The sequence below is a fragment of the Sparus aurata genome, chromosome 11 (genome assembly GCF_900880675.1).
Source record: "Sparus aurata chromosome 11, fSpaAur1.1, whole genome shotgun sequence".
In the NCBI taxonomy this organism is placed as follows: domain Eukaryota; kingdom Metazoa; phylum Chordata; class Actinopteri; order Spariformes; family Sparidae; genus Sparus; species Sparus aurata.
This window is the reverse complement of record NC_044197.1, coordinates 7,186,675-7,214,666: the sequence shown is the minus strand read 5'-3', so window position 1 is coordinate 7,214,666 and position 27,992 is coordinate 7,186,675. Positions and strand designations below refer to the sequence as shown.

The following is a 27,992-nucleotide window of genomic DNA, read 5'->3' as shown; positions in this document are numbered from 1 at the left end:
TGTGGATGTACAGTCAGTCTGTGTGTGTGTGTGTGGCACCGAGCGGTCACCGTGCATCCTTAAAAATAGTAGGCTTTTAGGGTGACCCCCGTCTACAAACTAATGGAGAGAGGGGAGGGAAAGGAGGGAGACAGAGGGAGAGGGAGGAGAGAGAGAGAGGAGAGAGAGAGAGAGAGAGAGAGAGAGAGAGAGAGACTGGGCTAAGTGGACAGACCTCATGTTGAGCTCAGATGAACCTCGGCATCCTTTCCCACGTTGGATCATTTCAGCTCCGTTAAACCACAGAACCGGCGGAGCGGAGCGGAGCGGAGCGGCGAGCACACGGTAAGCTTCATTCTACTCTACCAAAGCACTTTTTATCTAATCTTCACGAGTCACTAGTTTATTCAAGTCAAGCCTCTTAACAGTCCCTCACACACGGACGTACGTGACAAGTTTCCACTCGCCCGGCTACCTAGCTTACTTTAACCGTTCAGTTGGTGCACGCGGCGCGGCGGTTTTTTTCCCCAACTGTTTTTCACCGTCAGTTGGAAGCAACAAAAAAAAAAAACCTTTCGCCTTTCTTGACGCCACGGGGAAAAGACGTTACCGAGAGGGGGTGAGATGATATCTAAGAGAGGACGGGTTGGAGACCTGACCGGAGCTGAAGCGCCAGTTCTCTGACAGATGGTGCGGCCGGTGCTTCGCATTCTTTTTGGCTATCGGTGCAGTTGGTGCAAGTGTGCGCGAGCGCTCGCTTTTGCGCGCCTTACTCACCTGCCGCGTGCGGCGGGGGGGATGCTGGCTCGCTGGACCTCGGTTAGTAGCCGACAGCCATGTTTTTTTGTTTTTTGTTTTGTTTTTTTTGGGGTCGCTGTATTCATTATAATAGTTAGCCCAAGTGTGTAAATCACATTAACATGCATCAACTGGGTCATTTTTCCTGCTTCCTCCAACAAGGCAAGGTCACGCTCCGGGCTGTTTAGTGTATCTCCACTGGATAGGCTAATAAGCAGTCCAGATGTGAGTGAGTGTGTGTTTGTGTTTATGTGTGTGTGTGTGTCATGTGCAGTCATGTGCTCTTGAGAAATGTAATGTCTCTGTGTTTACAATGTAACGTGATGTCTAAGAGGGCATTATCATCTCATACATAAATAGATAGAGACGGAGCACCTTTTACCCACAGAGGCATTCTGTCATGACATGGCCAAATACTTGCTTAGCATCAGGGCTTTTACGCTCCTGAATCACTTAAGGTTAAGCTGTCTGGGTGTCAAACCTTGGCTACAGTGTGGTGACTGATGTGCTGAGTACAGTCGGACTCTCCTGGCCGGTCTGATTTGGAGAGACTTAAGAGATTTCTAGTCGCAGGAGAGAATGGATGAGGGGTCTATAAGCATTAAGACGAATGGCAGGAGAGAAAGCCAGAGGAGGAGATCTGTCCATGTCTGTAAAGAGGAGGCTGCCCTCCTCTCAATGCAGCCCCACCACCTCCCCTCAACCCATCCCCTCCCTGCCTCCATCTCCCATTTTTCCCTATGTAAAAGGCCTGACATGCACAGGCTATTTTTAATAAAAATGAAGTAGCCTTGTTGCAGCAGAGCGACTCGATGCGGAGTGAAGTGAGACTGAAACAGCGATTTGCAATTTAGAGCTATGTCACCGCACATCATTCCATTCTGAGCTGGCAACAGCAAATCGTCCTCACGCTTTCATCCTCTATCCCTGCCTTACATTTCACACATATCTCATACGCACTCACACACTCTAAAGACTTCAAACAACAGTGAATGACATGTACTGCTGGCAACGTGGTTTTCGGAGCAAAGCTAGCAGGGGAGAAATGTAAGCTCAGAGCTCAGTCGTTTCTAATACACAAGGAAGGAAGACAAAAGTGTTTTGGATGAACCGCTCTCTTGTATTCCGCAAGATTTAAGATGAAGGCAAACAGATGCAAATGCTGAACATGAAGCATTACACACGGAGAGCTGGAATTGGTGTAATTGGAGTGCGAGAAAAAAAAACATCTCAAGGATGAATTATTTTTTAAGAAGTAATGCAGTGAAGAGATTGGTAATTACTATTACTGTAACTGTGATCAAATGCTTGAATTCAGTTCTAAAGCCTACTCTTTAGAAAGTAGGTCAGTATCTGGAGTGTAAAAGAACATTGGTTTCATTTTCATGTGTCCTTCCTTTCATATGAAGCATATCAATTTGGATATATCAGAAAATGTTATGGTTCATATTATTCAGTGCCATCAAAGGCTCTGCATTCCTACAGAGTAGGCCCACTCTGTGCATATTTGCATCTAAATTAATTAAAGCATACGTTTCACTTTAGTCAGGCCACAGATACACATTGTCACCGATGTCATAGTCACACAATATTGATCATCTGCACGGCATAGCAGGTCATGCACAGAAATCCCTTTAGGTTTTTTAAGAATTTTGACGCTTAAATCTCTCCAAATGAGATCCGTGAAAACTGTATTTAAAAATGTGCGAAGAAGACGGCATCCATGTATATCTGTGACTCACAGTGTGAGTGTGTACGTGGGAGATAATGCGTGCCTCCATGTGTGCGTAAAGGTGAAAAAACAGATGTCAGGGAATCCACTCTCATTGCAGGCAGAGTGATGGATGCAGGTGAAACGTGCATGGAGAAACTGAGATTACACAGTTTGAGTCTTGTTAAGCCGCTGACACTTTTCAGTACATCAAATTTCAAAGATCAATGGCCAGGATCTGACTCAAATACTAACGAAACTCAAGATCATTAAACTTTTGGGAAATGAGGACAAGTCATTGATTGAATTATTTATGAGTCTAATTAATCTCGTAAGGGGGACTTCTTTCACTACTGGGCATTGAGGCATGGGGAGACCATCTTTAGGGGCGACATCAATCACCTGATGTCCAGGCAATTGTGTGTGACGAGGAACAGTAAAGTACCCGAGCTCCACCTCATCTCCAGACCCTCAGGCTCTAAATTAATTGAAAAATTTTAGGACCAGACTTAACTGTCTGAGAATGCCTGAGTGATCAATAACGGGATTCACACATCACAGCGATGACAAAAGCAATGAGGGTGATATGAATAACAACATCTGGTATAGAGGGAATTCTAGGTAATTTCTTATCAGACCGTGATGTTCATAATTTCTGAACAAAACTCACAGCTATTTTTACAGCTGCTGGCAGAGAGCTCAGATTAGCAAACAAAGCTGTTCAACAAACAGTAGAAAAAGACTCAGCGTATCAAATCTCCTCTTCGTAAGATAATGAGTAAAATGTCAACGTATCTTTGTTTTTCACTTCTGTGTCTTGAAGCGCTGAATTTATAATAAGTCTGTGTTCTCTCAGGTGATCCTGTGCAGCATTGTGTGCTGCATTGGGTGACAAAATGAAGACTTTGGAGAAGAAACTTGACGCAGAAGGAGACGCACCGAACAACAGCACAAGATGGACCACCATGAAAACCTGGATCTGATCAACCTTTCATCAGTTATTCTTTGATCAGTTATATCCTAGCGATGGCAGCACAGGTTGTGCTTCTATTTCTTTTATTCTGTAAAGGGGAAAGAAGTGGCATTTCAGTGGCTGTTGGCCTTTTGGAGGAAGAGCGGGACTTGCAAGCAACATCAAGCAAAAGACAAGTTTCACTTTATCCAGAGTCTGTAGAAAACTTCTTTGTGAGTTTCAAAGAATCGGAGAGCCCGCTTCAGAATGCAAAGGATGATGTAAGAGCCCTGCCAAATGTGGCTTTTAGTCTAAATGACAGAAAAACCAATGATTTTGATTTGAAGGAAGAAATACTGAGGCAAACAGACATACTTAGTTATCCTATATCAACTGCCAAACCCTTAATACCTAAACATAGCCCTGAACTCAGTCTGAACCACGCGAAAAGAAGCAATTTGACTAATGGAGAGGTTGAAGGTGTAATTAATGCGCACAGTCTAGAGCTGAGTTCAGAGGAGGAGTACACTCTCCAGCCTGAGCTCCATTTGGAGACAGGTGTCGCTGACGTTCTGCCTGAGAGGACGTGGGGCCAATCTAAATGGGTCACGGAGTCTGAAGACATCCGGCCTGGGCCGTACCTGCTGGGAACGGAGCCTCGTGCCCGCCGCCGGAGGAGCTGGCTCTGGAATCAGTTCTTTGTGATCGAGGAGTACAGGGGACCAGAGCCTGTGCTTATTGGACGGGTAAGCTGCTGTCAGCCAATCAGCATGTGAATAACCTGTACCTCATTGTGTGGAGTTATATTTGTGCCTCATTGCTGAGAGGAAAACATAGGAACATATTTTTTACAAGCACATGAACATTTTTTGTAGACAGACTAATATAGTTCTGAGAAAACAAATATGTTTTCTGCGTAATACATTTATGTACATGTTTCGTAAATGAATGTATTGGTGAGCCATTATCCATAGAAGTGCACAGTGAACCTTCCTATAACTCAGTCAGGCTCATTTCCTCCCTCAATTTCCTGCACATTCCACAAATGTATTATAAAAACTAGATACCAGACTCAATGATGGTGCCCACTCATTTGAATTAAAATAACTCGCTGTGCTCATAACACAAAGAAGTTTTATGGATTTTAGGTTTGCATCGTATTGTGCGGCTCACTGCACATTCGCACAAGTGTTTCTGTCACTGGCTGCTTGGCCCCACTTGTCCTGTGGGCTTTACGATGGGATGATCGCGTGCAAACAAAACCTCCATGGATTTAAAATCCATAATACAAAGAGTAACAGTTGACCTTGTGTGTTGTTGATAGTGTCCTGTCGAGTGCACATGTCTCTTCTATGAAGGGTGCCCTATGGGGAAAATGTGGCACAGTTCCAGCCAATCTGAATATTATAGTTGTAGCGAAGCCCTGGAACACTGGAGAGACTAAGTCCCTCCCCGACCAGTGGACCATCATGTGACAGTATTTCAGAAAAAAATGTATACAGTAGTTAATGGCCACGTTCATTTGAATTACACATGAATTTACACATGTGATTTTTGTCAATTAAAAGAATAATTTTTCAACTCAATAAACTAGCAGTTTGTCAGTGTAATGTACAGTAAATACGTAAATATATACCTAAGAGTTGCATTAGGGACACTCAATAAAACCCATACTGAAACTCTGTTGAACCAGTCCCGTAGAGCTGGTCGACTAGTGATAGGAAGGTCGCTGGTTCAAATCCCAGCTCCGGGCTGAGCTGAGCTGCATGTCGAAGTGTCTCCGAGCAAGATACTGAACCCCAAACTGCTCTTGATGTGCGGTTGGCACCTTGCATGGCGGCCTCTGCCATCAGTGTGGGCCCTGCGATGAGCTGGCGACTTATCCAGGGAGTACGCTGCCGTCGCCCAGAGACAGCTGGGATTGGCTCCAGCAAAAAAAATACACGACCCCATAAAAGGGATAAAGTGGTGACAGACAATGACAGTATCTTGTAAGGACACTTCCACATACAGCTCGGTTCAGCCCGGAGCTGGGATTTGAACCAGCAACCTTCCAATCACTAGCCGACCTGCTCTACCCGCTGAGCTACGGCCACCCCACGGGATCAAACAATGTTGTTAATTTGACACATTCAAGTCATTACAATTAATTAATTAAGTTCCTGTCACGCTCTGTCCATCAAAATATCCTTGTTTTCCGATGTATTTAGTTATAGGCACAGTTTAGATACATTTTAGATTAATGATGTTATGCCAGCTAGTGTTTAGCTGGAATCATCAAGTTTTATAGCAAAAATCTTCAGTACTCAGCTTTACTTCCTGTTATTTTCTTCCAGTCTCTCTCTTTTTTCCTTTGGCCTCCATGTCTATAAGGCAGATTCAAAAAGCAAGCAAATTTCCACCCCATTTTAAACTTTTTCAAGTTAAATTCAATAATTTCAGTACTAATATATTATTTACATAGTTTTATTGACTGTGTATTCCTCTGAAATTCACTCCATGTTCTGTCTGATCAAGTCCAGTTGAGTGTGCAATCCGAGAGCACAACAGAGATGTTAAGCGCGAGAGAGACACTGTGAACATGCAGAACAATTTCAGACCAAATAGATTTACTTTCTTTGCCCGATAGCGGTTGCATCTAAAAATCAAAGTTACGTGCTCGCAGAAACTCTCCAGCTGTATCATTAATGAGGCACGAATATAACTCTGTGTAATTGCAGTGTTTGTGCAGCAGTCCCCCCGCTTGTCGTGTCACATTCTTGAGGCTTTACAGTCGCCACACCAGCAACCTTCAACTGCTGTCGGTGTCGCAACTCCAAATGTGTCTGAGATGATTTAATCCACTGCACACCTGAACCGTTGGGATCCCTGGGGTTTACTTGTAGCATTTCACAGTCAGGCGCTCCACACTAATGCAGCTGCTGGCAGCTACTGTATACTCAGAGTAGGATTATATCAGCTGTAACGCTAACATGGAATGCTGCCAGCCACTTTGTAGCTAGCAGTATACTTTATAGTGACAGTCTAGATTGGATTCTTACCAGTGCAGTATACACCTCATAAATGTTTAATCTTCTTCTCTGGTTGTTATTGGAACAGTCAGGGAGGGGTGTTAAAGCAATCAGGAGACGCACGAGGCTGCTCATTCCGCGGCAAGCATAGTGTTGATGTTGATATTCATGTAATAAAGCAACCCTGCATTGCAAGGGGGGTTGGAAGCATGTTTTCCTCTCAGGGGCAGCCCAGTCTCTCTGCCAGGAATAGAGAGATTGTCTTTTCAAACCCTTTGCCGGTACGAGGTTCGAGGTGAGTTATCAGCTGTTCGAATCACAGGTGCTCCAACCCAATGCGAAGGAGGGAGATTTTGGCTGCCAAAGAAGGCGTTATAAACCCCAGAGGTGGATGCGCCGCATGAGTGAGAGGAGGGGAAAATTCAGATTACAGAGTAGGAGAGAAAGCGACAAAGCAATTGGAAGAGACAATTTCCTCTTTTTTTCCAGCTTTGTTTTGTACGGGGCGGATAAATTTCTTCCCCACCATGAGAGTGTTTTTCCATGCTGACTGAAGCACAGCGGGACTGAGCCAGCAATTAGACAGTGAGGAGAAGAGGACTAGAAGGATAGAAAAGAGAGAGGATGGAGCAGAGGGGGTGAGCGGAGGGGGAGAGCAAAGAGCAGGGGAGCGAGATAGGAACAGACTCTGACAAAGATGTCTCTCGTGGTGAAGTGTGGGCTCAAAATCGAAGCGCGCTTTAAGGAAGAAAGGAGGGAGAGGGATGTGGGTGGAGGGATGAATAAAAAACCCTGAGTCCCTTATCTAGCAATTTGTAGGGTATGCTATCATGAGTTTCTATAATCCCCAACTTTATCCTCCAAGACACACACTCGGATATACACTAATCTTATATTACCTCCTGGTCCCTGCCTGCATGCCGTGCACTGTGCATGATCATGCCGTCAACATGCGTTATGCTGGAATATATATATACTACACATCTGTTTAAGCGCACAAATGATTCGACTAATTATACACGTATCATTATGCAGGCAATTACATTTCTCTAATTCTCTGCGACGAAATTACTTCAAAAATCGTTTTCTGTAAATTTGTAAACCGTCATTGTTGCAGCCGAATAAAAATTGAGGCTTTCGTTCTCTGAGTGTCTGAGGTCCGGAGCAGAGGTTGTGAATAAGCCTTATGGATTATGAACATGTGCAGATGCGCCTTAAGGGTAGAGAGATGTGAAGGTTCCTGGTCAGAAAGCTCAGAGTGATGAAGGCTGAGTAATCTCTTTAGCTTTTCTATTTCTGTGTGTTTGGCCTTTTACCTACCTAGCTCGCACTAATATCCACTCTGCCATTAAATACCAAACGTGTATTCTGCACCAGAGAGCATAACAGACAGTCAGAGAGGGTTGGGGGGGGTGGAAGTGGTGGTGGTGGTGGTGGTGGTGGTGGAGGGGCTGGAGAAATGTGAGCAGATGGGCATTCTGTGTAACTGAGGTAACTTGATGAAAAGAGGGACACACAAGGACTGGAGAAAGAGGTGGTTTAAAAGGTACAGGAGAGTCAAGGCAGATGGATTTACAAGACGGGGAAGAAAAGGGACAGATGGATAGAAGAGGCAGGAGAGATTTGCAGCCTGTTTTAGCAGAATGCATCTGTGAACATACATGTAGGACACGTGCAGGGCCACTGTCCACGTTGACGTGGTTTTAACCCCAACAAACCCCCAGTGGCATGTTTGGTCCAGTGAGTTAATTAGCTGTATGCATCAGTACTCATCCTGGTCCCATATGTATCTTCCACACCTGGTGCCATTCATTTCAGATTCACTGAGCGCATCCCTCCTCCACATAAATCACCCGTTTCACATAGACATGTTTGCGCTGCTCGCCAGACAAATAGATGAGTGTTAATGAGCGATACCTGCAAACTGTGCACGAACTCGATGTTGCCTGAAGGCGCTGCAGTCATTTACTCCGCATGTTTTTATTTTCCAGCTGCACACAGATATGGACAAAGGAGACGGCCGCACTAAGTATCTGCTGGAGGGAGAGGGAGTGGGCTCTGTGTTTGTTATCGACAGCAACACAGGAAACATACATGTCACCAAGTCTTTAGACCGGGAGGAGAAGGACCAGTACCGTCTCATCGCAACAGCTACAGACCGTCAGACAGGCCGAGCCTTGGAGCCCTCCTCCGAGTTCATCATCAGGGTGCAGGACATCAATGACAACCCGCCCATCTTTCCTGATGAACCCTATGTTGCCATGGTGCCGGAGATGGCACACATAGGTAGAGCATTTTTATAAAGTGATTCTCCGCCTGAAACCACTTGAAAAGGGTCTAGATGCAGCTGTGGTCTTTTTGAAATTAGGTGCCACTAGTTTCCAATAACGATGAGTTTCCACAGCAGAATTTCTTGGCAATTGATGCTATAGTTCAGATATTTCAGTCTTGATGAAATTGACTATACCAGTGATGCTTTATGTGGAGCCACGTAGTTTCTGAGACTGAAATAATGTAATGAAAAGAGAAAACCACTGGACCATTAAAACCTTTTTTTTTTTTTCAGAAAAATAGCAAAAAATGCCCATCACAACGCCCCAGAGCCTGAGGAGAGTTAGTATTTAGATGGGGGGGGGGGTTTTGATGAGAGAACAAAACCCCCCCTCATTTATGATAAAGAAAAGCTTGACATCTTTGCTCGACAGTGACGGACACCAGTAATTATTATCAAAATAGTTCCGGATTAATCCCAAGTCAGCTATCAGGCAAATCACTGCAGCTCTAAGCCATCAGCAGCAGCGTAATCGACTTTCCCTCTTGTCCAAACACATTCTTGGTATCTTGCAAACAATCATAGTTTTGCCAGAATGAGGCTAAACACGCTGCTTCTGGCACGGCTCCAGAGATTCAAGGGCAATTGCTCAACATGAAAACAGGCTGTTTAGTCATATTTTGTCTAAAAAATGAATGTATTAAAGATGCAGCGCATACAGATAAACAGCAGAGGAGTGCATTATGCTTTTGATCCTACAGCTGTAAGTACTTGGTATTCAATAGATAGACATTGGGTGGATTATCACTTAAAGCTTATGAACCAGCCACCAGCTTTAAGTGCTGTACTTTCAAAGGGGCCATTTGACTTATCACCTTTGACGACACTTGTCTTTCACAGGCACGTCGATAATCCAAGTCACAGCCAGAGATGCTGATGATCCGACATATGGAAACAGCGCCCGGCTGGTGTATGCGATTACACATGGCCAGGACTACTTCTCCGTAGACCCTCAAACAGGTCTGTGCCATACATCCCCTCACAGCTGTTAGCCATAAAACACCTCGCCAGCTCATGATTACACTTTACACATAAACCCCAGTGATGTGGCTAGAAATGTTATGTTATATCTTTGCTACCATATGTCCAATGTAGATACGAACATTTAACTCGCATTTCATACGATCTGCTGAGAGACGGAAAGCAGCCTGGAGTCGTATGTTTTTCGAAGCCCTAATTCCAAAATATATGCATCGGGCTCACTTTGATGGTGATTTCCAGAGACGTTGTGTCACTGTGAAATCTGTTGCAGTTATGATTTTTGCTCCGTGTCACGCTCTCCCCCGCTCTCCACCAGGCGTCCTGCGGACAGCAGTACCTGACATGGACCGTGAGACTCGGGACGAATATCTGGTCGTCCTCCAGGCCAAAGACATGGGAGGTCATTTGGGTGGATTATCAGGGACTACTACCATCACCGTGCGGCTGACTGATGTCAACGACAACCCCCCTCACTTCAGAAGGAGTAAGCGCTGCTGTTATCAGATCGCCACTTTACTGTCGGCTGCTTTCAATCTCTGCAGCAGTAGAATGTGTGTGTGTGTGTGTGTGCGAGCGCGTGTGAGTAAGTAAAGATTAAAATGATTAAACATCCTGTAACGGCGTTTGTGACAGCAGTCTGATATTTTTTTTTTTTGCCTCCTCTGGGTCCTAGTAGTCCTGACAGGGGAAAGATAAGATATAAGCTGTAAAGTAGCTTGTCAGTCGGTATTCCACGTTTTTATTTGACTCACTCATCCTAATCATTGTTGTTAACGTCAGTCTGAGGAACATAACCTTTGCCAGGATGAGTGGCATTAACATTCACTCCCGTTTGGTCCCTTAGATTCAAATGGACTGTGCCTTGACGAAAAGTGAAAGATCATGTCTGCTTTTTTTCTTATCCAAGCTTTTCCCTGTTCCATGCTATTAATATTTCATCTTAAAGTTCAGTGCTTTCTGCTTCAATAGACAGTAAAATCACTGCAGAATGTGTCTAACACTTTGAGACATATACTGCATTTCTCTATATACTACCTCTCTCCCCTGTTCGCTTTTCCCCCCTCCTCGCCTCTACTTCTCCTTCTCCCTGACAGTCTCTGTTTACTGCCATTCATCTTCATGTTTAAAGCCCCCTTTCCTCCAGTTGATATATTGTGCTGCAATACAGAGCTTTATAGAAGCAATTTAATATTTCCAAATGCCAGCAGTGCGTTATTTATTTACTGATACCTGACCGTATCTCCCCACCGCCACCGCCACCATCACCTCTATTCAAGGTCATTATTTTCTGTTTGACAATAATGCCACAATTTAAGCAAACGGTTCATTTAGTATGCTCTTTGAATGCGAGGGAAGGGGCGGTGTGTTATTTCAAATGATCTTCATAATGTGGAGGATTTAAATGATTAATAATCAGCGAGGTAGCGCTGCTCTGATTAAACGAAAGCGTTTCTCTGAATTTGAAGCATCACAAGTGATCATGTGACGCCAAGTAAATGACAGCACCCACCACAGATCACTGACTTAAGAACAGATTAACTCAGCAAAGCTTTAAGTAGTAATCTGAAAGATGTTTATTGAAATACATCTCTGATAAGTCACTGTCTATTGCCGAATGAGTGACTGAGCCCACAGCCTACTGATTAAAACCATTGCAATTGCAGCATTACAGACGACGGGACTCCCTAAAAATCTGGTGTTTCACCCTTCAGCCTGCCTCACACAGTGTCTTGTGTTGTGTGTCGGATGATCAAAATCCACGAAACAAAACTCGCATTACATCCGGGACGAGAGCCTGGACCGCAGCAATAGAGCATTTTCATACTAAATCACCTAAAGACCTACTTTTCCAAAAGGTTTTCAGTCAGAGAACTTCTCAGAAACCACCAGAACAGCCTTACAAGGCAGATTATCACCTCAATGCACAAAGATCTGAGGTCAAATACATAAATTATTGAAAAACAAAGTGCTCTTAGGGCACGAGCAAAGACTGTCATGGAGCTCGCCGAAGCGTACACTGCCCTGTCCTACAAAACCACGCCCATCTGGGTGTAAGTCAAAGTTTTATTGAGACCCATTTGGCAACATTCCTGGAGAAAATCACAAGCGCTGCATAGCTGGTTGCTTTTTACATCAACCCAGCAGCGGTCAGTCCACCTGACAGGATAGGCTAAGCTAACGCAGTATCCTCACTCTTCAGCTCCGCGTGTGTGGAGCAGCTTACTGTTTTTCACCAGTCTCTGTTAGCGTTGTAAGTAAATTGATACTATGGCTGAAAAAAGAAAGGATAAAATCAATGACTACAGATAATTAAACTTCAGACACAAGTGCAATTCTGGAGACATCAAACAGGCGGCATTGTTTGTCGAGAGATCAAACAAAGAAACTAGGGCAAAAACAAACTATTGTTTAGTCTTAAAAATGTCCCAGACCCCAAAATAACGCGTTCGGTTGCTGAATTTATCCGAACATTAGCTCCAAAACCAAAGATATTCCATTTACTGTGCGACATAGTGTAAAATAGAGGGGAAAAAGGAGCACTGGAGTCAATCTGAAAATGTTTTCCATTTTGCTTGAAATGTGAGATTTAAGCAATTATCAAATCATTTTCTTTCAATTGACTATTCAGTTGAACAACTGATTATTGCAAAAATGTATCCTATAATAATAATAAACGATAACGCTAACATTTTATGTAAAGCAGGTAGAATATTTACCATGTTCGCCACCTCTTTATAGTGTGTAAGCATGCTAACATAATACTGATTAGCACTAAAAGCAGAATATAGCTGGGGCTGATGGGAATGAAGTTGGTGGCGCTATATGAAAGATCTTCTGAACGTTTATATTAAATGTCAGGCTATATTTTAGTCAAGACTAAAGAAGTGGAAGGGCGGACCGAATGCTATGCCACCAGCATTAAAATTAAGACTGTAACTCATGAATACTTTCATTATCAGTTGTTTGGCTGATGAGATGGTAGTAACATAATGAGTAAAGTCCATCCAGAGTTCCAGGAGACCAAAGTGATATCTTCAATTAGCTTGTTTTGTCTGATATTCGCTTCAAAACCCCACAGACAATCAGTTTACAAAGGATGCATTCTGTTTTTTGACGAATGACTTCAGCTCAAAAATTGAGAAAATGTCTAGAATGTGCAGCATGTGGACAAAGTACAGTGTGTTTGTAAGGTGAGGTACTAATGAGAGACACTGACAGGATGTTTTCACATTTTCATCAGTCTTAAAACATGCAAACGTCCCTCCGCTCTCTCTACTCCCTCACTTCCTGGCACAATTCCAAACCCACAGTCCATATTATGTGCAAACGTGCATTTAAAAGTTATCCAAGTTTAATGTGAGGCTTCAGCAGACTGAGTTATTTATATTAAGTGGGCGTCTTCAAAAGTTACAGTTTATTTTAGTAAAAAGAAATCCGTCTTTATGTTCCTGTCTTTACACTGCAGCTGAACAAGGGGAAAAAAAAATCCAATATGGAAAACACTTGATTTTTTACTGCACATACACTGACGTCTGCAGATTTAACCCATCACCTCTCACATTTGAATTGCATTAAGAGAGATCTTTTTTAAAAGCCAAATTGGACAGGTGGAATGACTACTGTGACCAAAAAACTGAAAAACACACTAAATGGAGCTCAGTCACCGTCCCACTGAGCTCAGAACCGTTCTATTCTTTGTTTTCCTCTCTGCAGGTGCGTGGTCATTCTCTATATCGGAGCTCGCAGCACCAGGTGTGGAGGTGGGTCGCCTCACTGCCACCGATCCCGATCTGGGAGAAAACGCACTGCTGGAGTTTACGATCCTGGACATTGAGGAGGCTGAGATATTCAATCTAACAGGAAGAGACCACGAGGCTGTTATTGTTCTGAACAAGGTGAGAGACGATGTGTCACTACTAGTGGTTCATTAAAGGTTTTCATAATAGCCGCGGCTGAAGCTACACGTAGGTGGTCTGCTAATGAGGGAAAAAAAACATCTAATGTGAGATGTTTCCAGAGATTAAATGAATTTGCTTTTGTCGGGTGTTGCAAATTAATTTGAGTAACATTTCATTACGCCGCTCAAACACACTTTGTTGTCAACAGGTTCACACTCCCAAGGCTCCGCAAGAGCAATTAACGAGTAACAATGAACTAATAAGCGGCTGGTGTGAAAAATTGTAGCTCGTTTGAAGTGATTTGGTCGCGTTAAAGGCAGCCAGTGTGAACTTTTCTTTTTGCTTTTAAGCATGGGGCATTCAAAAATAATTATTGCTCAGTGAAATCTTAAATTAAGAGGATGTGGAGGGTGAAGCGAGAAGAGGCTGGTGATTAATAACACACATTTTTAAAAGAGGAATAACTTCAAAATGGAATATTGTTCACGAGTTATAAAAAGAGTGAGACAAGTTTCGAAGATGAATAATGAAGCGCTGTATGTGGGAAGATATATGCAGCACATATACAGTATATATGAATCATATATTGAAGCTCTGCACTTCTCCCAACAGCTGCTGGATTATGAGACCTGCAACTCATACACGTTCTCTGTGGAAGTCTCCAACCCGTTCGTGGACACCCGCTACATCAGGAAAGGCCCCTTTAAGGACCAGACGACAGTCCGGGTCATGGTCCTCAATGCCGATGAGCCGCCACAATTCTCTCAGGCTCGGTACCATCTGGACGTGTCCGAGAACTGCCCCCCTGTCTGCTCTGTTGGCCGGGTCCACGCCGTAGACCCAGACACAGGACAGAGCACCAACATCAGGTGGTTATTACACCATCACTCACTCATGTAGTCACCCACTCAGGGCTGTCTTCACTGTCCCTCTCCACATGTTACTTTCTGTATCACAGGTACTCCATCGATCCCCAGTCAGACCCCGAGGCTCTGTTCCGCATCGCCTCCGACACGGGCTTTATCAGCACGGTGATGGAGTTGGACCGCGAGGAGGAGCAGTGGCATAATATCACAGTCATCGCCACACAGAGGGGTATGTCAGCCCCTCCGCCCTCGGGTGCAATGAGCAGCAGACCTTACCACAGTCATATCTCAACGAGAGCACCGCCTTGAGTCGGAAATACAAAACTGGGAGTGAAGAAATGACTGAATGTCAGTGGTAATTTTCTCCATTAGTGTTGGTTTCCTTTTTCTTTCAGACAATCCAAATCTCGTGTCAAGGGTTGTGGTTGCCATAGAGACACTAGACCAGAATGACAATGCACCGGAGTTGGACAGGCAGTACACAACGTCTGTATGTGACTCCAGTGCCCCCGGTCAGGTCTGTTCTTCTTTTGTTTTAGGGATGTAATATTTAAAACAGTAATGTAAGAATGAATTAATTATTGTCAACAGTTAAAACTACTGTACAGAGAGCAGTGTTGTGCAGCCTTACATTTGTTCTTACACATTGCCCCTTTAGATATATAGACTCCACTGACAGACGCAATATCCCCTTCACAGCTTCTTAATCATTTTCATGTTAAATTATGAAACTAATTAATTTTGTTTTGCAGTTCAGCTGCAGTGAAAGATGTTGAACTATTTTAAGCAGCAGATGTGCAGACTTTTGGCTGCTAATGACCACACAGCAAACTTAGCCGAGCAGCTGCTTCTGTGAAAACAAGGAAAACACACATATATAACCACAGTACGTCACATTTCAACATGCAACTAATGAACCAGTTAATTAGGTCAGAGATTACAAAATGTAAAAGCACATGATGCAGAAGCAGTGTCCTGTCCACTCTGCTCTGGCCGTCTTGCCAGCTAAAGTTAGACTGACACAACACAATCGCATCCAAAGCGATAACACAGAGTCGAATTGCTAGAAAAGCACCTCCAGGAAAAACTGTTGTTTTTCTACGGTACGGTGCACCTGGCAGGTGCTCCTCTCCTGCACTGCTTATGCTCGCTCATTTCTTAGAAGTTTAAATATGCTCAACTTTGCAGTGCAAGGCAGAGGCCTCGCATTTCCAAGTAATTATATATGAAGGCAGGTAGTCATCCAGCTCTGCTCCACAGGCACCCCACGCTGTTTTGTCCAAAACAGGCTTTTCTGAGTTTTCTGAGCCGCACCTGTAGCGAAGACTTTGTGTGATCAGCCCCTGATACATCCACAGGTGGCTGCAAACTGCCTGCCAAGAAGTAGGAGTGAAACAGAAACAGTGCAAGTGTTTCTTGTGGTTTTTTTGGGCAACAAAAGAATAGAAAAAGGGAAATACAAACAGATTATTGCAAAACTTACCAGTTTCCTCACAAAAAAGTTATCTGAGTACACTAATTTGTTACTTTATAATACATTACCCTCACACTGACAGAGGTAGTTAATAAATAACTAATCATTTAAAACATAAGGATTATAACTTTAAATCAGTTCCTGCAGGCAAACAGAGCAGTTTTTCCACTTGCAACTCCTCATCCCATGTTGCATAATTCAGCAGTTCCACCAAAGAGTGCTTTTCAGATGGTAGATTCTTGATAGTGTTTAGATGGCTGAAGGGGTAGAAATGAGAGAAATGTCACAATATATGAACATAATGCTATCCTGATCCGTGTTCTACAGGTAGTTCAGGTCCTGCGAGCCATCGATAAGGATCAAGGAGGACAAGACACCCCGGTCCACTTCAGCATCCCTCCAGAGTCCAGCTCTGCCCTCAACCTCTCCGTCAGGGAAACTGGAGGTTAAACCCATTAGCACTTTTATTCAAGCTCAATCCAGCAAAACAGCACCAGCCAAAACTGGTGCGATTCTGTTGTGCACTGACCGTGTTTGATGTGTGTTTTTTTTTGCTGTGTTATCAGGTGTGACAGCCAGCCTGGTGCTCCAGTCAGCCTTGGAGCCCCTCCCTGGCTTCTCCTCATCCTTACTCACCCTGTATGTGCCAGTTGTGCTGCGCGACGGAGCCTCCGGTCTAACCAACACTGGCACGGTCACCGTGACCATTTGTCCCTGTCTGCGAGGGGCCATGCAGACAGAGGACAGAGGGAAACAAAGGGACAGGAGATGGGAGAGACACATGGTTTGTCTCCCTGTGCCATCTGCCTCTACGTCACTCATTTTCAGTCTGGTCACTTTACTGGCCATGCTAGCGTGTGTCACCACTCTGCTCGGTAGGTTTGATCGGTTCTCCGAAGTCTCTGAAGCTCTACAAATGTAATGTTTGTGACTTTTTTTGAAAGATGCTGAGCAGTTATGTCAGGTCGCCTCTGTAACATCTGAGGAGTACGTGGTCATGTGTCCCCTTTTTGCCCTTTAGTGGTGTGTGCACTCTCGCTGTCATTGCGCCATCAGAAGCGAGACTCCCACTCACCCTTCGAGGAGGATGATGTCAGGGAGAACATCATATCCTACGATGACGAGGGGGGAGGGGAAGCAGACACCGCAGCTTTTGACATTACAGCGCTGCAGAGCATGCACAGAATACAGCACATGCACAACAACAGAAACATGTGAGCTGTTCCCCGAAATAAATAATACAATTTATCCTTGCGGTGGTGGCTTATGGGAGCGCGTGCATGTTTGTGTGCGACTGTGTGCGTCTCTGACATTTATCTCTTGGCACAGATGGTACACGCAGCCGAATCCGCCAAGGGCCAGGACGTACAGCTGGAGTCGTAACCCGCGCCCCGGCCTGGACCCTCAGCAGCGACCGGGATCCGCTCCGCTGTACGGTCGCCTCTGCTATGGCATCCACACGCTGCCTGTTCTCAGAGATTATCCAGCTGGGCCACTGGAGGCAGGTCTGCAGCTAACGCAGCTGACCCACGGGCTCACCGGAGGTCATATCGGCAATTCCCTTGTCATCCAGAACCAGAGCACATTTGAGCCCATGCTACGCTCTCCTGAGATGAGTTCTGGCTGTTACGAAGCGGAACACATGCTGGCGAAGAGCAAAATCACGGAGAGAGATGAAGGCAGTGAAGCAAACGCTGCTGAGAAAGAAGCGAATCAGGATCAAGCCAAGGTCAGATTATAACACGCACAGATGAAAACAAGCAGCAGTCATATGGAAGCAAAGAAAGGCCACTGGAATATGAATCGTAGAAGTGAATAATAGTATTTCTCTGCAGCCTAAAGCAGTCATGACTAAATATTCAACAGTGTGACTCATCAGAAAACTCGTGGGTGTGGTTTGGTCAGATTTGATTGACAGTCGCTGGAGCTGCTTCCTGACTAATGCAATCAAAGCGGTGAGAGGAGCTCAGACATAAACACAAATATGATGACCGGTCATGTGAAATAACCAAAGCCGTTCCAACTTTAAAAGATAATACTTATTTTTAGGATCAAATCACTCAGAGTAAGGACGTCATTGAGAAACAAAGACTGTAGCGCCTTGATTGCTGAAATTTCAGCACTTTTAAAATTGAACACATAAGAAGAAAAACAGTCATTTCAAGTGATGTGATTTCAATAACTTGATTAAATGATAATGAGTTAAGTGAGTTATTTGTCATTTTGTTTTTTTCACAAATTCACAAGATTAGATGGAAAGTTCAAGTGTAAAATATTACAAAAGCTTTATTCAGTTTCAAAGTTCAAAGTCTAGTCTGGATCCTAAAATTCATCTCATTTTAAAGTAGACAGTAGTAGACATCTACAGAGCTTAAAAACATTATCATTTTTAAACATTTGTCACGTCCAAAATAATTGTTCTGTTTATACCTGTATAAGAATTCTGACAGTTGGTTCCAGCTTCTAACAAGGTTTGTCGGCCAATCGTGTAACGCTGTTGGTATCATGTGGTATCTGTGTGTTTGTCAGCATCAACAGTCTGGTTGTTGTTACAGCTGTGTAGGACTGTTTGTGGGGAGAAAGGAGTAAAAATGGCTGATTTCTGCGGAATCCGTCAGCATACTGTACTGCCCAAACGTTAGCTAGCTAGCGTTAGCGAAGTTTACGTTTGCAACATTGATGTGAGCTAGCGTTTGCAATGTCAGCTAGCTAGCGTAGGGGGCAGATGATTCAAACAACAGCGTTTTTCAGTTTTCAAAAAGTTTAAGTTCAAATTGTATTTCTGGATCTAAGAATTCAAGTCAGGTCCATAAATGTGGTTGCTCAAAATTGACTGGATAAATTCAGACACTAATCTTTTTTTGTCCGTATCTGGTGTAAGTGTATTGATCCTAAAGGTTCAAATTAATTTTAAAGGAACCGAGAGAACACATTTCAGGATGAAATATTGAAACCATCTTTCTGCAGTAGGAATGAAAAGAAGTTGGAATGGAATCAGTCAGACCTCCAGGATAAGAGGAGCATGTTTGAATTTCCTTTTTCGATTTTTCTACTCCTTCAAAAACACCTTTTGCAGTTGCAAAACTTTAAAATTATCTCATTCAAATCACATAACTCAATACAAATGAATACAGCGACTTCATTAAATTTCAGCATTAAGTATTCGGAGGTGATTGAATGTCATGATTAGCACTTTTTTTTCAGTTGATTAAAAATTTAAATCATTACAGCCTTTCTTTGCTACCGCACGATTATCTCTTCACATCTGAATCATCTCACATCTCCCTTCTTCATCGTCTCTCTTGCAGATGAACCTAACGGAAACCGAGTCGACACCAGCAAGCAACACTGCTAATCTGACCAACTGTGACCCAACTGAGTCTTCATGCCAAAGTCACTCCAGCTCCTCGTCAAACCAGCAGGAAGGGCGACCGGGGTCATCGCAGACTCAGATCAGCACTGGAGCCACCAGCTGCACACTAGACGACATTGATACTGACTCCTCCATTCGCTCCGTTTCAGAGCAGAATTATTCAAACGGCGCACAGATCAGCTCCGTGAACCCTCCTGTTTACCTGACGGGAGACACGTACAGCATTGTGGGCTCGCTGAACAGCAGAGGGACGTGTATGAACGGGACTAGCGGCAGCGGGTTGTACCCAACGGGAGTGCAGCTACTGAACATGTGCAGACTCCAGGGAAAGGATTTGACCCCACAGCCTTTGTCCTTACCTGGGGGGTTGTTTGGTAACAACAGTGGCTGGCTGAGCGGGGCGGAGCCTGCGAGCGCAGAAGCCGCTAACCCGCAGCCACTTCGCATGGAAGACCTCCTGAATATCCGTCTGGACCAGGTCACCTTTGACCTGTCTCAGCCGCCCTATGACTCACTGCAGACTTATGAGTTCGAGGGCCGTGATTCAAGGGCTGAGTCACTGAGTTCGCTGGAAAGCGACGGAGAGAAGGACGACGGGCGAGTGGTGGGAGGGATGGAGGAGCTAAACCAAAAGTTTCAGCGGCTGGTTGAGATCATCAGAGAGAGGGAGAAGGAGATGGAAGGAGGAGGAGGAGGAGGAGGAGAGACACGAGTGACCGAGGGAGGGGAGACTGCAGAGGCCCCTCTCGATAAGACTCGTAAACAAGAGGGCAGTGAAAAAGAACAGCAGAAATGGGATTTCTAGATTGCAGATAGAAGAACAGTCAGAGAGGGGAGGACTTTCTCGACAGTGATGTATTTTAAACACAGCAGGGGTGGAAAAACACACAGCCTCTGACAGAAACCTCCTTGTTTTCCCCCCCCTGCCAGGAGAAATCCAGGCAGCTGTGACAGTATAGCTGAGATTTTGTGGTGGAATCAGTGCACAGCGTATAGTTTTCACCGCCACCATGTTTATAAGACGCATATGGAATCTGTCACTTTTCACACTTCTCTTGTATCTCATATTAATAATGCACTCGGGCTTTCAAAGCGAAAAGTTATGAAAAATTAACTTTTATTGAAATATTGATTCTGAGCCCTGAAAGCTGCATTGTTAGAAAATAGGCCTCATCAAATATTGACCAGAGTTGTGATATTTAATATTGATAGTTTAATAGGGGCACGCTCACTGGAAGTACTCGCAATCTGAATGAGGGATTTGCATTTGAATTGGAGAGTTTTTTCAGACCACACAAGCGTACAGTAATGTAGGCCTTCACTGCCACGAGCTCACTGAGCCTCTCCGACGAGTCTTAAGTATTTATATTCTGTAGCTCTGTAGAGAGAGTCCAACTCCAGCGAGTAGTCAGTAGAAAAACCTGCTCACTATGCAATTTGCACACAGTTAGAAAAGATTAGATTGTCACTGTCAAAGATGTTGTGAAAGTACCGTAAATGATGTCCATATGTAGATAAACATCAACTCCTGCTTTATTGCTCCAGAGTGGACGGTCTTTTGGGAGCGGGTGGGGGCTATTTAATGGAATCCACACAGGAAATTAAGCATCTGATGTTCAGTTATTAAACTGTTGCAGCCTTTACAATATACAGTGCTCTCCGTAATTTCACCCACACAAAGATTATTTATAATTCACTATTGTGTTTGCGTCTGCTCGTCTAGAATTATCTCCAAAGGCTTATTTATCTCCCACGTTTTAAAGAGACAAAATTAGGCAAAAGCCATTACGCGATGCAGTACACACAGGCATTGTTCTCCTGACGAGTGCAGAACACAGAGGCAGACGCGGAAGAAATCTGTATTTTAAGGACGTGTCATTCAGGCAATCTGTCGCGCGACAATGACTCATTTCTTCAGCTATTTCAAAGTTCATTTATTACTCAGAAGGTATCAGGATTAGCTTTAACAATGTTATTTTCAATAACATGATAAAAATGTGTTTGACTTCCTGCAATTATTCCAGCTTTCTGTCCACCTCTTCGGTTGGGATTTAGGTGTTAATCAGCCGCCGCTCTAATAAGACTGCGATGCTTCAGAACTAAATTTGACCGAAAATCTTTGGCGTCCTGACAAGAAAAATGAGGTGTAAAAAAGAGACGGGGCTCCTCAGGCAAGAGAATGAAATGCAGAGGAAGAGGAGTGGGATATAACATGAAGTGCCAAATGCTGACGAGTCACCACTCGCTGCATATTGTCAGAGCACAGCGTGTATCCGGCATAATCCAGAAATATCATTGTACAAGTGATTAAGGCATGAGACGCGAGACACGTCCTCACCTAGAGATCTGGAACAGATTTAATTTAACAATGAACTAAATATAGAAGCAAGTTAAAGTGTGAGAATATTACCACTTCAAACCAAAAAAAAAAGTTAGACCGAAAATAGAATAACAGTAAATTAAAATATGTTTGAAATTCAAAAGTCTAAAAGGCGTATTGCCATTCACGCACTTTAAAGAGCGCCGAGAGGAGTTCTGTGAAGTGGAGGACAGCGGCGTCCGTCCAGGCCGCAGCAGCAGCTGACAGAGCGATGGTGCAACCTACAGCTCGACAGATGAACTGCAGCTTTGCCTCGGCTGGAAAATGGTGATAAAACAACACAGCAGCTGTAGATATTGATCCAGAAAGCACAACAGAGCTCATCTTCAGAATCTAAATATCGCAAATAGATTCAAGTAGATGTAGACTTTAGTTCATGTTGATTCACAGAGACAAACAGTTGGATTGTGTATGTTTTTTTTTTAAAGTTTAGTACTCTTGCTGCTGTGGGACAGCGTGGGACTTCAACATCTATTTTAAGACTTAATACGGAGCAAAGTATGAACATCGCAGGTGAAAGAGACGAGCGTCAGGAAAAGGACCCAATTCTGTTTTATTCTACGAAAAAATGTTAAAAAGATAAAATATTTATAGCAACAACAATCAGTGTCAGTTTCAAGCAACAGAATAGAAGAGTGAACGTTACATCTCTGGAGAGCACAATATTTTTAACTAGCTCACTACTTTTACTTTATCTTTACAGAAAGCAGCACGTCAGTGAAACAATGTTAAACATGTCATACAAAGCGACAGTCGCGGCTCTTATAGATGCAGATCGGCTGCAGTATTCTATAAACACGATGTCACATTTTGTCTTGTTCTCCCTCATTTTGTGATTACAATGACAAAAATGTCAAGTTTCCTATTGACGGATTTGTATTCTATGTAAACATTATTGAGATTCTTTCACTGGTTTCACTGGTTATGAAACAGTCTCACTTTGATGTCATTTTAATGCCTCTATATGAACTACTGTAAATTACCAAATAATAGCCGGGGAGTTTATTTGTGTCAGTCACTTAACAGACCAGGTGTTTATTTGGGACAGGTGTTAAATTCCTTCCTCACGAAAACTCCTCATCTCTGCCGTCACTCACGGTGGCGTACATTTCTTTCATCATCGCCCTGAGTTTGATTTTTCACCAGTCTCTCACTCTCTTGGGGTCGACAGAGAAACATCTAGTGGCTGCTTCACCCGAGTTTTCCTCTGCATATTTTATGACAGAAAGTTTTTTTATTTATTTATTTTATTTTTATTTTTTTGCTGCAGCGTAGCCATGCCAATCATCAGTGTGATATTGACTGACAGAAAGCAGCACAACGCGTGAAAAAGGCGAAGAAGAAAAAACTGCAGTGTCAGTGTTCACGTCTTCTTCCTTGATGTTTTTTTGAATAAATTAGACTCGACATTTATTTGGAACCGGCGGTTATTTATCAAAATATGCACCTGCACCCGGCGTTTAAAGGGGACCCTGCAGTTAATTAAAATCTGGCTATTATTTGGTAATTTACGGTACGTAAGTAAACAAGAACATTATCATAAATAACCATCACCAAGCATCATCGTCGTATTAGAGTTATAAATCTTTAATATCACCAGTAGTGCAGTATTTTTTGGTAACTCCTTTCAAAACATGCAAACTGCAGCCAGATAGTTATTTATCATAGGAGGCTATGGGAGTAACACCACGTTTGTCCACAGGGGGCGCCAGAATCAACAAAAATGAAAATCCCCGTAGCTGCTTTAATTTAGAGTGCGCGTCTCAAATCCTTTGCGCACTGTAAGTAATTAATAACAGATTTAATCGTGTCATATCATTTTAACATACTAAAAAAGGTCCCACCTCCCCACCCACGTTAGTTGTGCTCAGTTCCTCGTTCGCTCTTATGCAGTTACCAGTTTGTCATCGCAGTAGTGGCTCCCAGGACCACAATAAAGGTCGCAAAATTATTATTATTATTATGTCAGACTTTCCTCTAAACATTTACTCTCATGAATTACTTTGAATGTTCACCTCTTCAGGTATCTAAATATTGTTCACATAAAATATACAAAAACATAAACCCAGTGGAGCCATACGAAGACATGAGGTGGCAGAAAAAACGACATTATTCAGCCGTAACATTCAGTGTCACAGTAGAAAACAATTTAATAGCGTTATATGCAGAGATAGTGGTTCACAGCACATCGTCCTCCGTGTTTGTACATTAAGCAAGCAGAGATTCTTTCAGAGGGCGTCGAACCTGAGCCAGTGCAGCGATGTGGGAGACAAAAGGCAGAGATAGAATGAACATAATAAACCCCCCCGGACTCATAATGGCCTGCAGGAGGCAGTAGAGTCAAACATCAGATATGACCTGATCACACTTACACAGCAGTGTAAATCTAATCTTGAAACTTTACAGAGTGCAGATAAAGCCTCGTGAGAGCATTTTGATACACGATTATATAAAACTTCCCTTTACACGTCACTATGAAGCCTCCATCTTCACCAGCGACATGTTACCGATGCCACAACTACTGGTGTGAATGTGTGCAGCCATCCTTTTAATGAGCTTAAGCAAAGAAAAACAACAAAAGTATTTTGGAACGCTTCATTTTTGGGGCACTGCCACGACAGCTACTACTGACTGCCGGGGTTTTCCACTGTCTCTCTGTTGTCTGGGGAAAAAAAGAGAAAGAGGATGGCAGCGAACGAGACAGTCGCAGACATCAAGCGACGAGTACAGACATCACCGCTGGGCTTTTTGTTTTGATTTGATCACATCAGAATCAATCAAATGTTGGAAGAAAGAAAAAAAATGCAGGTTAAATATAGTGAGCGAGTCGTCTGTAGCCCGGAAATCTTTCCCCATCAGAATAATACACGGATACATCGTGATATGTTTACTCTGTATCAAAGGCTTATAGATATCAAGACTTCATTTTCTTTGCTATAAATTCTGGTTCTGCTTAAACGTGTTTGGCCGAGTTGAGCTGAGACTGAGCCTCTGTCTCTTTTCTTGTTACATCTCATTGTACCAGATGAAGAAAAATGTACATATTAGAAATTTCTTTGAAATCACAACTCATTTTCCACAATAATCACCTCAAAATTGATTTGAAAATAACCACGTCATTATTTGATAATAATATTTAGCTATCTTCTAAAAAGTAATGGGTGACTGCTTAACTTCTGCTGATCATACCTTTTTAATATTTTCTACGTTCTGTCTAACTGCTACGGAAGCCCTGAGGGGCCAATAGGAAATGTTTCATTTATTATTTTCCACCTTATTGCCTAAATGAGGAGTACATGAGTTTTACATCTGTGTGAATTTGTCATCATCTGAGAACGACATGTTGTAAACGCCGCTCCTTTCAGGTCCGTTCTCCGCCGTCTTCACCTGCGTCTCTTCGTCACTGTCCTCGTCCTCCATTGGCTGGTTCTTTTTGCTAGAACAGAAACAGACTCAGCTCAGTAATCACATGCACGGGGGGGATAAACGTGCTCCAGCTATAGTCGTCTGCCTTACCGTTTCTTTTGGATTAAGGGCAACACCAGCAGGACGAGGATGCCGGCAAACACGGCGCCCATGACCACCCCGAACACGATGAGCCACGGAGGGGTGTTGGGGGCGACGGGCGCTGCCAGGGTGGGAGTGATGCCGATAAACTCCAGGGTTTGATCAGTCAGCAGAAAGGCGCTGTTGATGCGATTCCTGGACTTTCTGTTGGAAAAAAAAAAAAAAAAAGTTTAGATTATTTTTAGTCACAGATGCTCAAAATTTGCTCCACAACCCCGGGAGATGCAATGACTCCTCAGTGTCCCAGGTTCGCAAAGGTAAGAGACCAGGAATCTTTATAAGTGCTCGAATAATTGAAAGGTGTGCAGAAATTGGTGACATCCAACAATGACAACCAGATATCCCTCTTTCCAAAATAATGCTCTTTTTGCCACAAATATTCCTAATTGCTTATTAAACATAACAATCATGCAATACATTTTTTGCCAAAAGATCCCCGTAAATCCTGCGCACTCAACCTTTAAACTGGCTCAATTCAAATGTCCACCATGATGTTTCAGATTTTTAATCAGCTTCATGGAGGCCTGAAGAAAACCTTCACCTGATCTGCATGTAGCTGTCATCTCTGTTTTAGTTACCATCTGAAAGTTGGAGATGAAGGTGGGGGTTACATTAAAGATTGACATACATCATTTTAATCTTTGCTTTACATCTCAGCACGCCCTTCATTCAAGTCTTAAAGCAACAATATGTAACGCGGGGGAATGAAGACAAGCCAAGATAACATTTTATATATATTTGACTATCTAGGACTGAGACTCGACAGCTATCTTCCTTCAGAATTACACTAAAAGTTACATGGTGTTGCTCTAAATAGTATTTGATACAAAGTCTGCATTAGAGCAGTAGGTGTTTTTTTACCTTCTCCTGTAAATATCACCCAAATCTAATCTCACATAACAAACAAAACCATCGTGCTCTGATTGGTCGGCTCACACACGCCTGAGCCGGCACTGCCAACAACAACAGTGCAGCTGTTCTGAATCAGTTCTTACAGGCCAAACTCGCCACTAGGAATAAATTATGTAAAGGTTTGACGTGGTGGCGTAGTGTGATGTCACAAAGTCACAGAATTAAAGGCGGGACAACTGACGAGGCGTTTCAGGAGCAGTGTTTTCTGTGGGAGAGAGGAGCTCCTGTAGGTCATGGATCTTTTATATGCACGAGAATATGTAAAACACTGAAGGAAAGGGGAACAAACAAAAAAAATATCATATTTCTTTCAAACCAAACTAAATAAAATTGCATCAAAACCAGAAAGAAAACTAAACATGGACTAAATGTCAGTGTTGAACGTGACCTCTGACCTCTTGCGGGGGATGTTAAGGAGAGCGGCAGTCTCATGTGTCGTGTGATTGATTACCTCACAGCCTGCTCCACATCTCCTCTCGACACAAGGCGTGAAGGGTCCTCCAGCGATGTCACCACGAACCAGAACGACACTCTGGGCGTCTCATCGCAGACGACGATGTTTGACACGCTGGTGAAGTTCCAAGACACAATAAAGACGAGTCAGTGTCACGAACGCGGTCCATAAAACCATGAGTCACTGCTTTCGTTACAGTAAAAACAGATTATATTGTAGTTTTTATAGCTGTTCTATGAACACACGGAAGGGTCCTCACTTATACTCCTGGCCGCTGAACTGACTCCTCATGGCAAAGGCCAGAGTTGCTTGGAAAAGGAACATTTCATTATCATTCCAGACGTACTGCAATAACAAGCAGAGATCATGTGGTCTTTTCAGAAAAATGTCATTTAAGGTTAATTGATCACCGGATGGACTTTGTCCTCGTAGCAAGCAGTCGCACCCACTTTGAGTGAATTCTGCACAACATTGAGAATATCACAGATCAGCTCCAGACACGAACAATCAGCATATAATGTATAAATTACAGTATTAGAATATCACATGAGGGAAAAGACTTCAGTTTATATAAGATCTGATGGTTTGATGAATATTATTGAATTTATACGTACAGCTTTATCTCCCAGAGCAGTTTTGATGCTGAGTCGCACATAGTAGGCCTCTGGAGGAACAGCTACGCAGATAAAACAGATTCAAGTTCAGCGCATTAAGGATTTCACAGCATTTCATGTTAAGTTTCTTCAGTTATTTTCCCCCATACAGTTGGAAATCATCGCATATAGGCCAGCATGTTATTTAGAACCGCTGTTGGTGTCAAACGGAGGTCATTGTTACGAGGCAAACATTTGAGTTATGCTTCTAATCCGACTTTGTCAGATTAGAAGCTGCATTCCCCGCTCGAGGGGCAACAAAGAGCTGGAACCAGGCTCCACGAAAACAATGCCCGTGTTTGCTGACAGTATCAGAGTAGAAATAGCATTTAACCACATTTTAAGGTATAACATATGGTCTCTTACCTTTTGAACAGAGGTCCTCTGCCCAGGCAGATGATAAACAGAGCAGGAAGAAGATCTTTCCCAACATTTCCACAGAGAGCAGGAAGCAAAATACTGAAAAAATCCAAGTGGAGCCTGAAGTGATCAGTGATTTGAGGAAGTCAGCAAAACATCACTGGATGCACCCTGAGGTTAATGATTAAACCAGGACACACCTGACACCTAGACCAGCCTCTTCTGTTTAAAAAAAAAGCTAGAGATCAGCTGGCCCTCAGCATGGATACAGCAAAGTGTGTGCTACAGCC

At 43.4% G+C, this 27,992-nt stretch overlaps 2 protein-coding genes across 3 annotated transcripts; one reads left to right on the top strand and one right to left on the bottom strand.

Annotated features, from left to right (window-relative positions):
* The first annotated feature begins 2 nt into the window (after window positions 1-2).
* On the top strand, window positions 3-22,567 carry cdh24a (cadherin 24, type 2a). 2 transcript variants are annotated; one of them, XM_030433560.1, is made up of 14 exons: window positions 3-324; window positions 3,345-4,186; window positions 8,443-8,737; window positions 9,624-9,743; window positions 10,081-10,248; window positions 13,479-13,660; window positions 14,276-14,532; window positions 14,622-14,758; window positions 14,925-15,046; window positions 16,331-16,448; window positions 16,570-16,878; window positions 17,025-17,217; window positions 17,333-17,732; window positions 19,312-22,567. In XM_030433560.1, the coding sequence occupies exons 2-14, from the start codon at window positions 3,515-3,517 to the stop codon at window positions 20,179-20,181; spliced, it is 3,843 nt and encodes a 1,280-aa protein (XP_030289420.1). In that variant the 5' UTR covers window positions 3-324; window positions 3,345-3,514; the 3' UTR covers window positions 20,182-22,567. The 2 variants fall into 2 exon arrangements, with proteins under 2 accessions (XP_030289420.1, XP_030289421.1); XM_030433561.1 differs by lacking the exon at window positions 3-324 and adding an exon at window positions 428-798.
* A 1,314-nt stretch (window positions 22,568-23,881) lies between these two features.
* cltrn (collectrin, amino acid transport regulator) lies at window positions 23,882-27,992 on the bottom strand. The gene is made up of 6 exons (XM_030433563.1): window positions 27,709-27,992; window positions 27,304-27,365; window positions 26,949-27,034; window positions 26,687-26,803; window positions 25,273-25,467; window positions 23,882-25,192 (listed from the first exon to the last, which is right to left on the bottom strand). The coding sequence occupies exons 1-6, from the start codon at window positions 27,773-27,775 to the stop codon at window positions 25,060-25,062; spliced, it is 660 nt and encodes a 219-aa protein (XP_030289423.1). The 5' UTR covers window positions 27,776-27,992; the 3' UTR covers window positions 23,882-25,059.

Bases quoted from the DNA above. Each gene is read 5' to 3' on its own strand.
- cdh24a (XM_030433560.1), top strand. From the start codon at position 3,515: ATGGCAGCACAGGTTGTGCTTCTATTTCTTTTATTCTGTAAAGGGGAA. The intron at 9,744-10,080 runs GTCTGTGCCATA...GCTCTCCACCAG, and splicing joins CTCCGTAGACCCTCAAACAG to GCGTCCTGCGGACAGCAGTA. The intron at 14,759-14,924 runs GTATGTCAGCCC...TTTTTCTTTCAG, and splicing joins AGTCATCGCCACACAGAGGG to ACAATCCAAATCTCGTGTCA.
- cltrn (XM_030433563.1), bottom strand. From the start codon at position 27,775: ATGTTGGGAAAGATCTTCTTCCTGCTCTGTTTATCATCTGCCTGGGCA. The intron at 27,366-27,708 runs GTAAGAGACCAT...TTATCTGCGTAG, and splicing joins AGAGGACCTCTGTTCAAAAG to CTGTTCCTCCAGAGGCCTAC. The intron at 25,193-25,272 runs GTAAGGCAGACG...TTTCTGTTCTAG, and splicing joins CCCTTAATCCAAAAGAAACG to CAAAAAGAACCAGCCAATGG.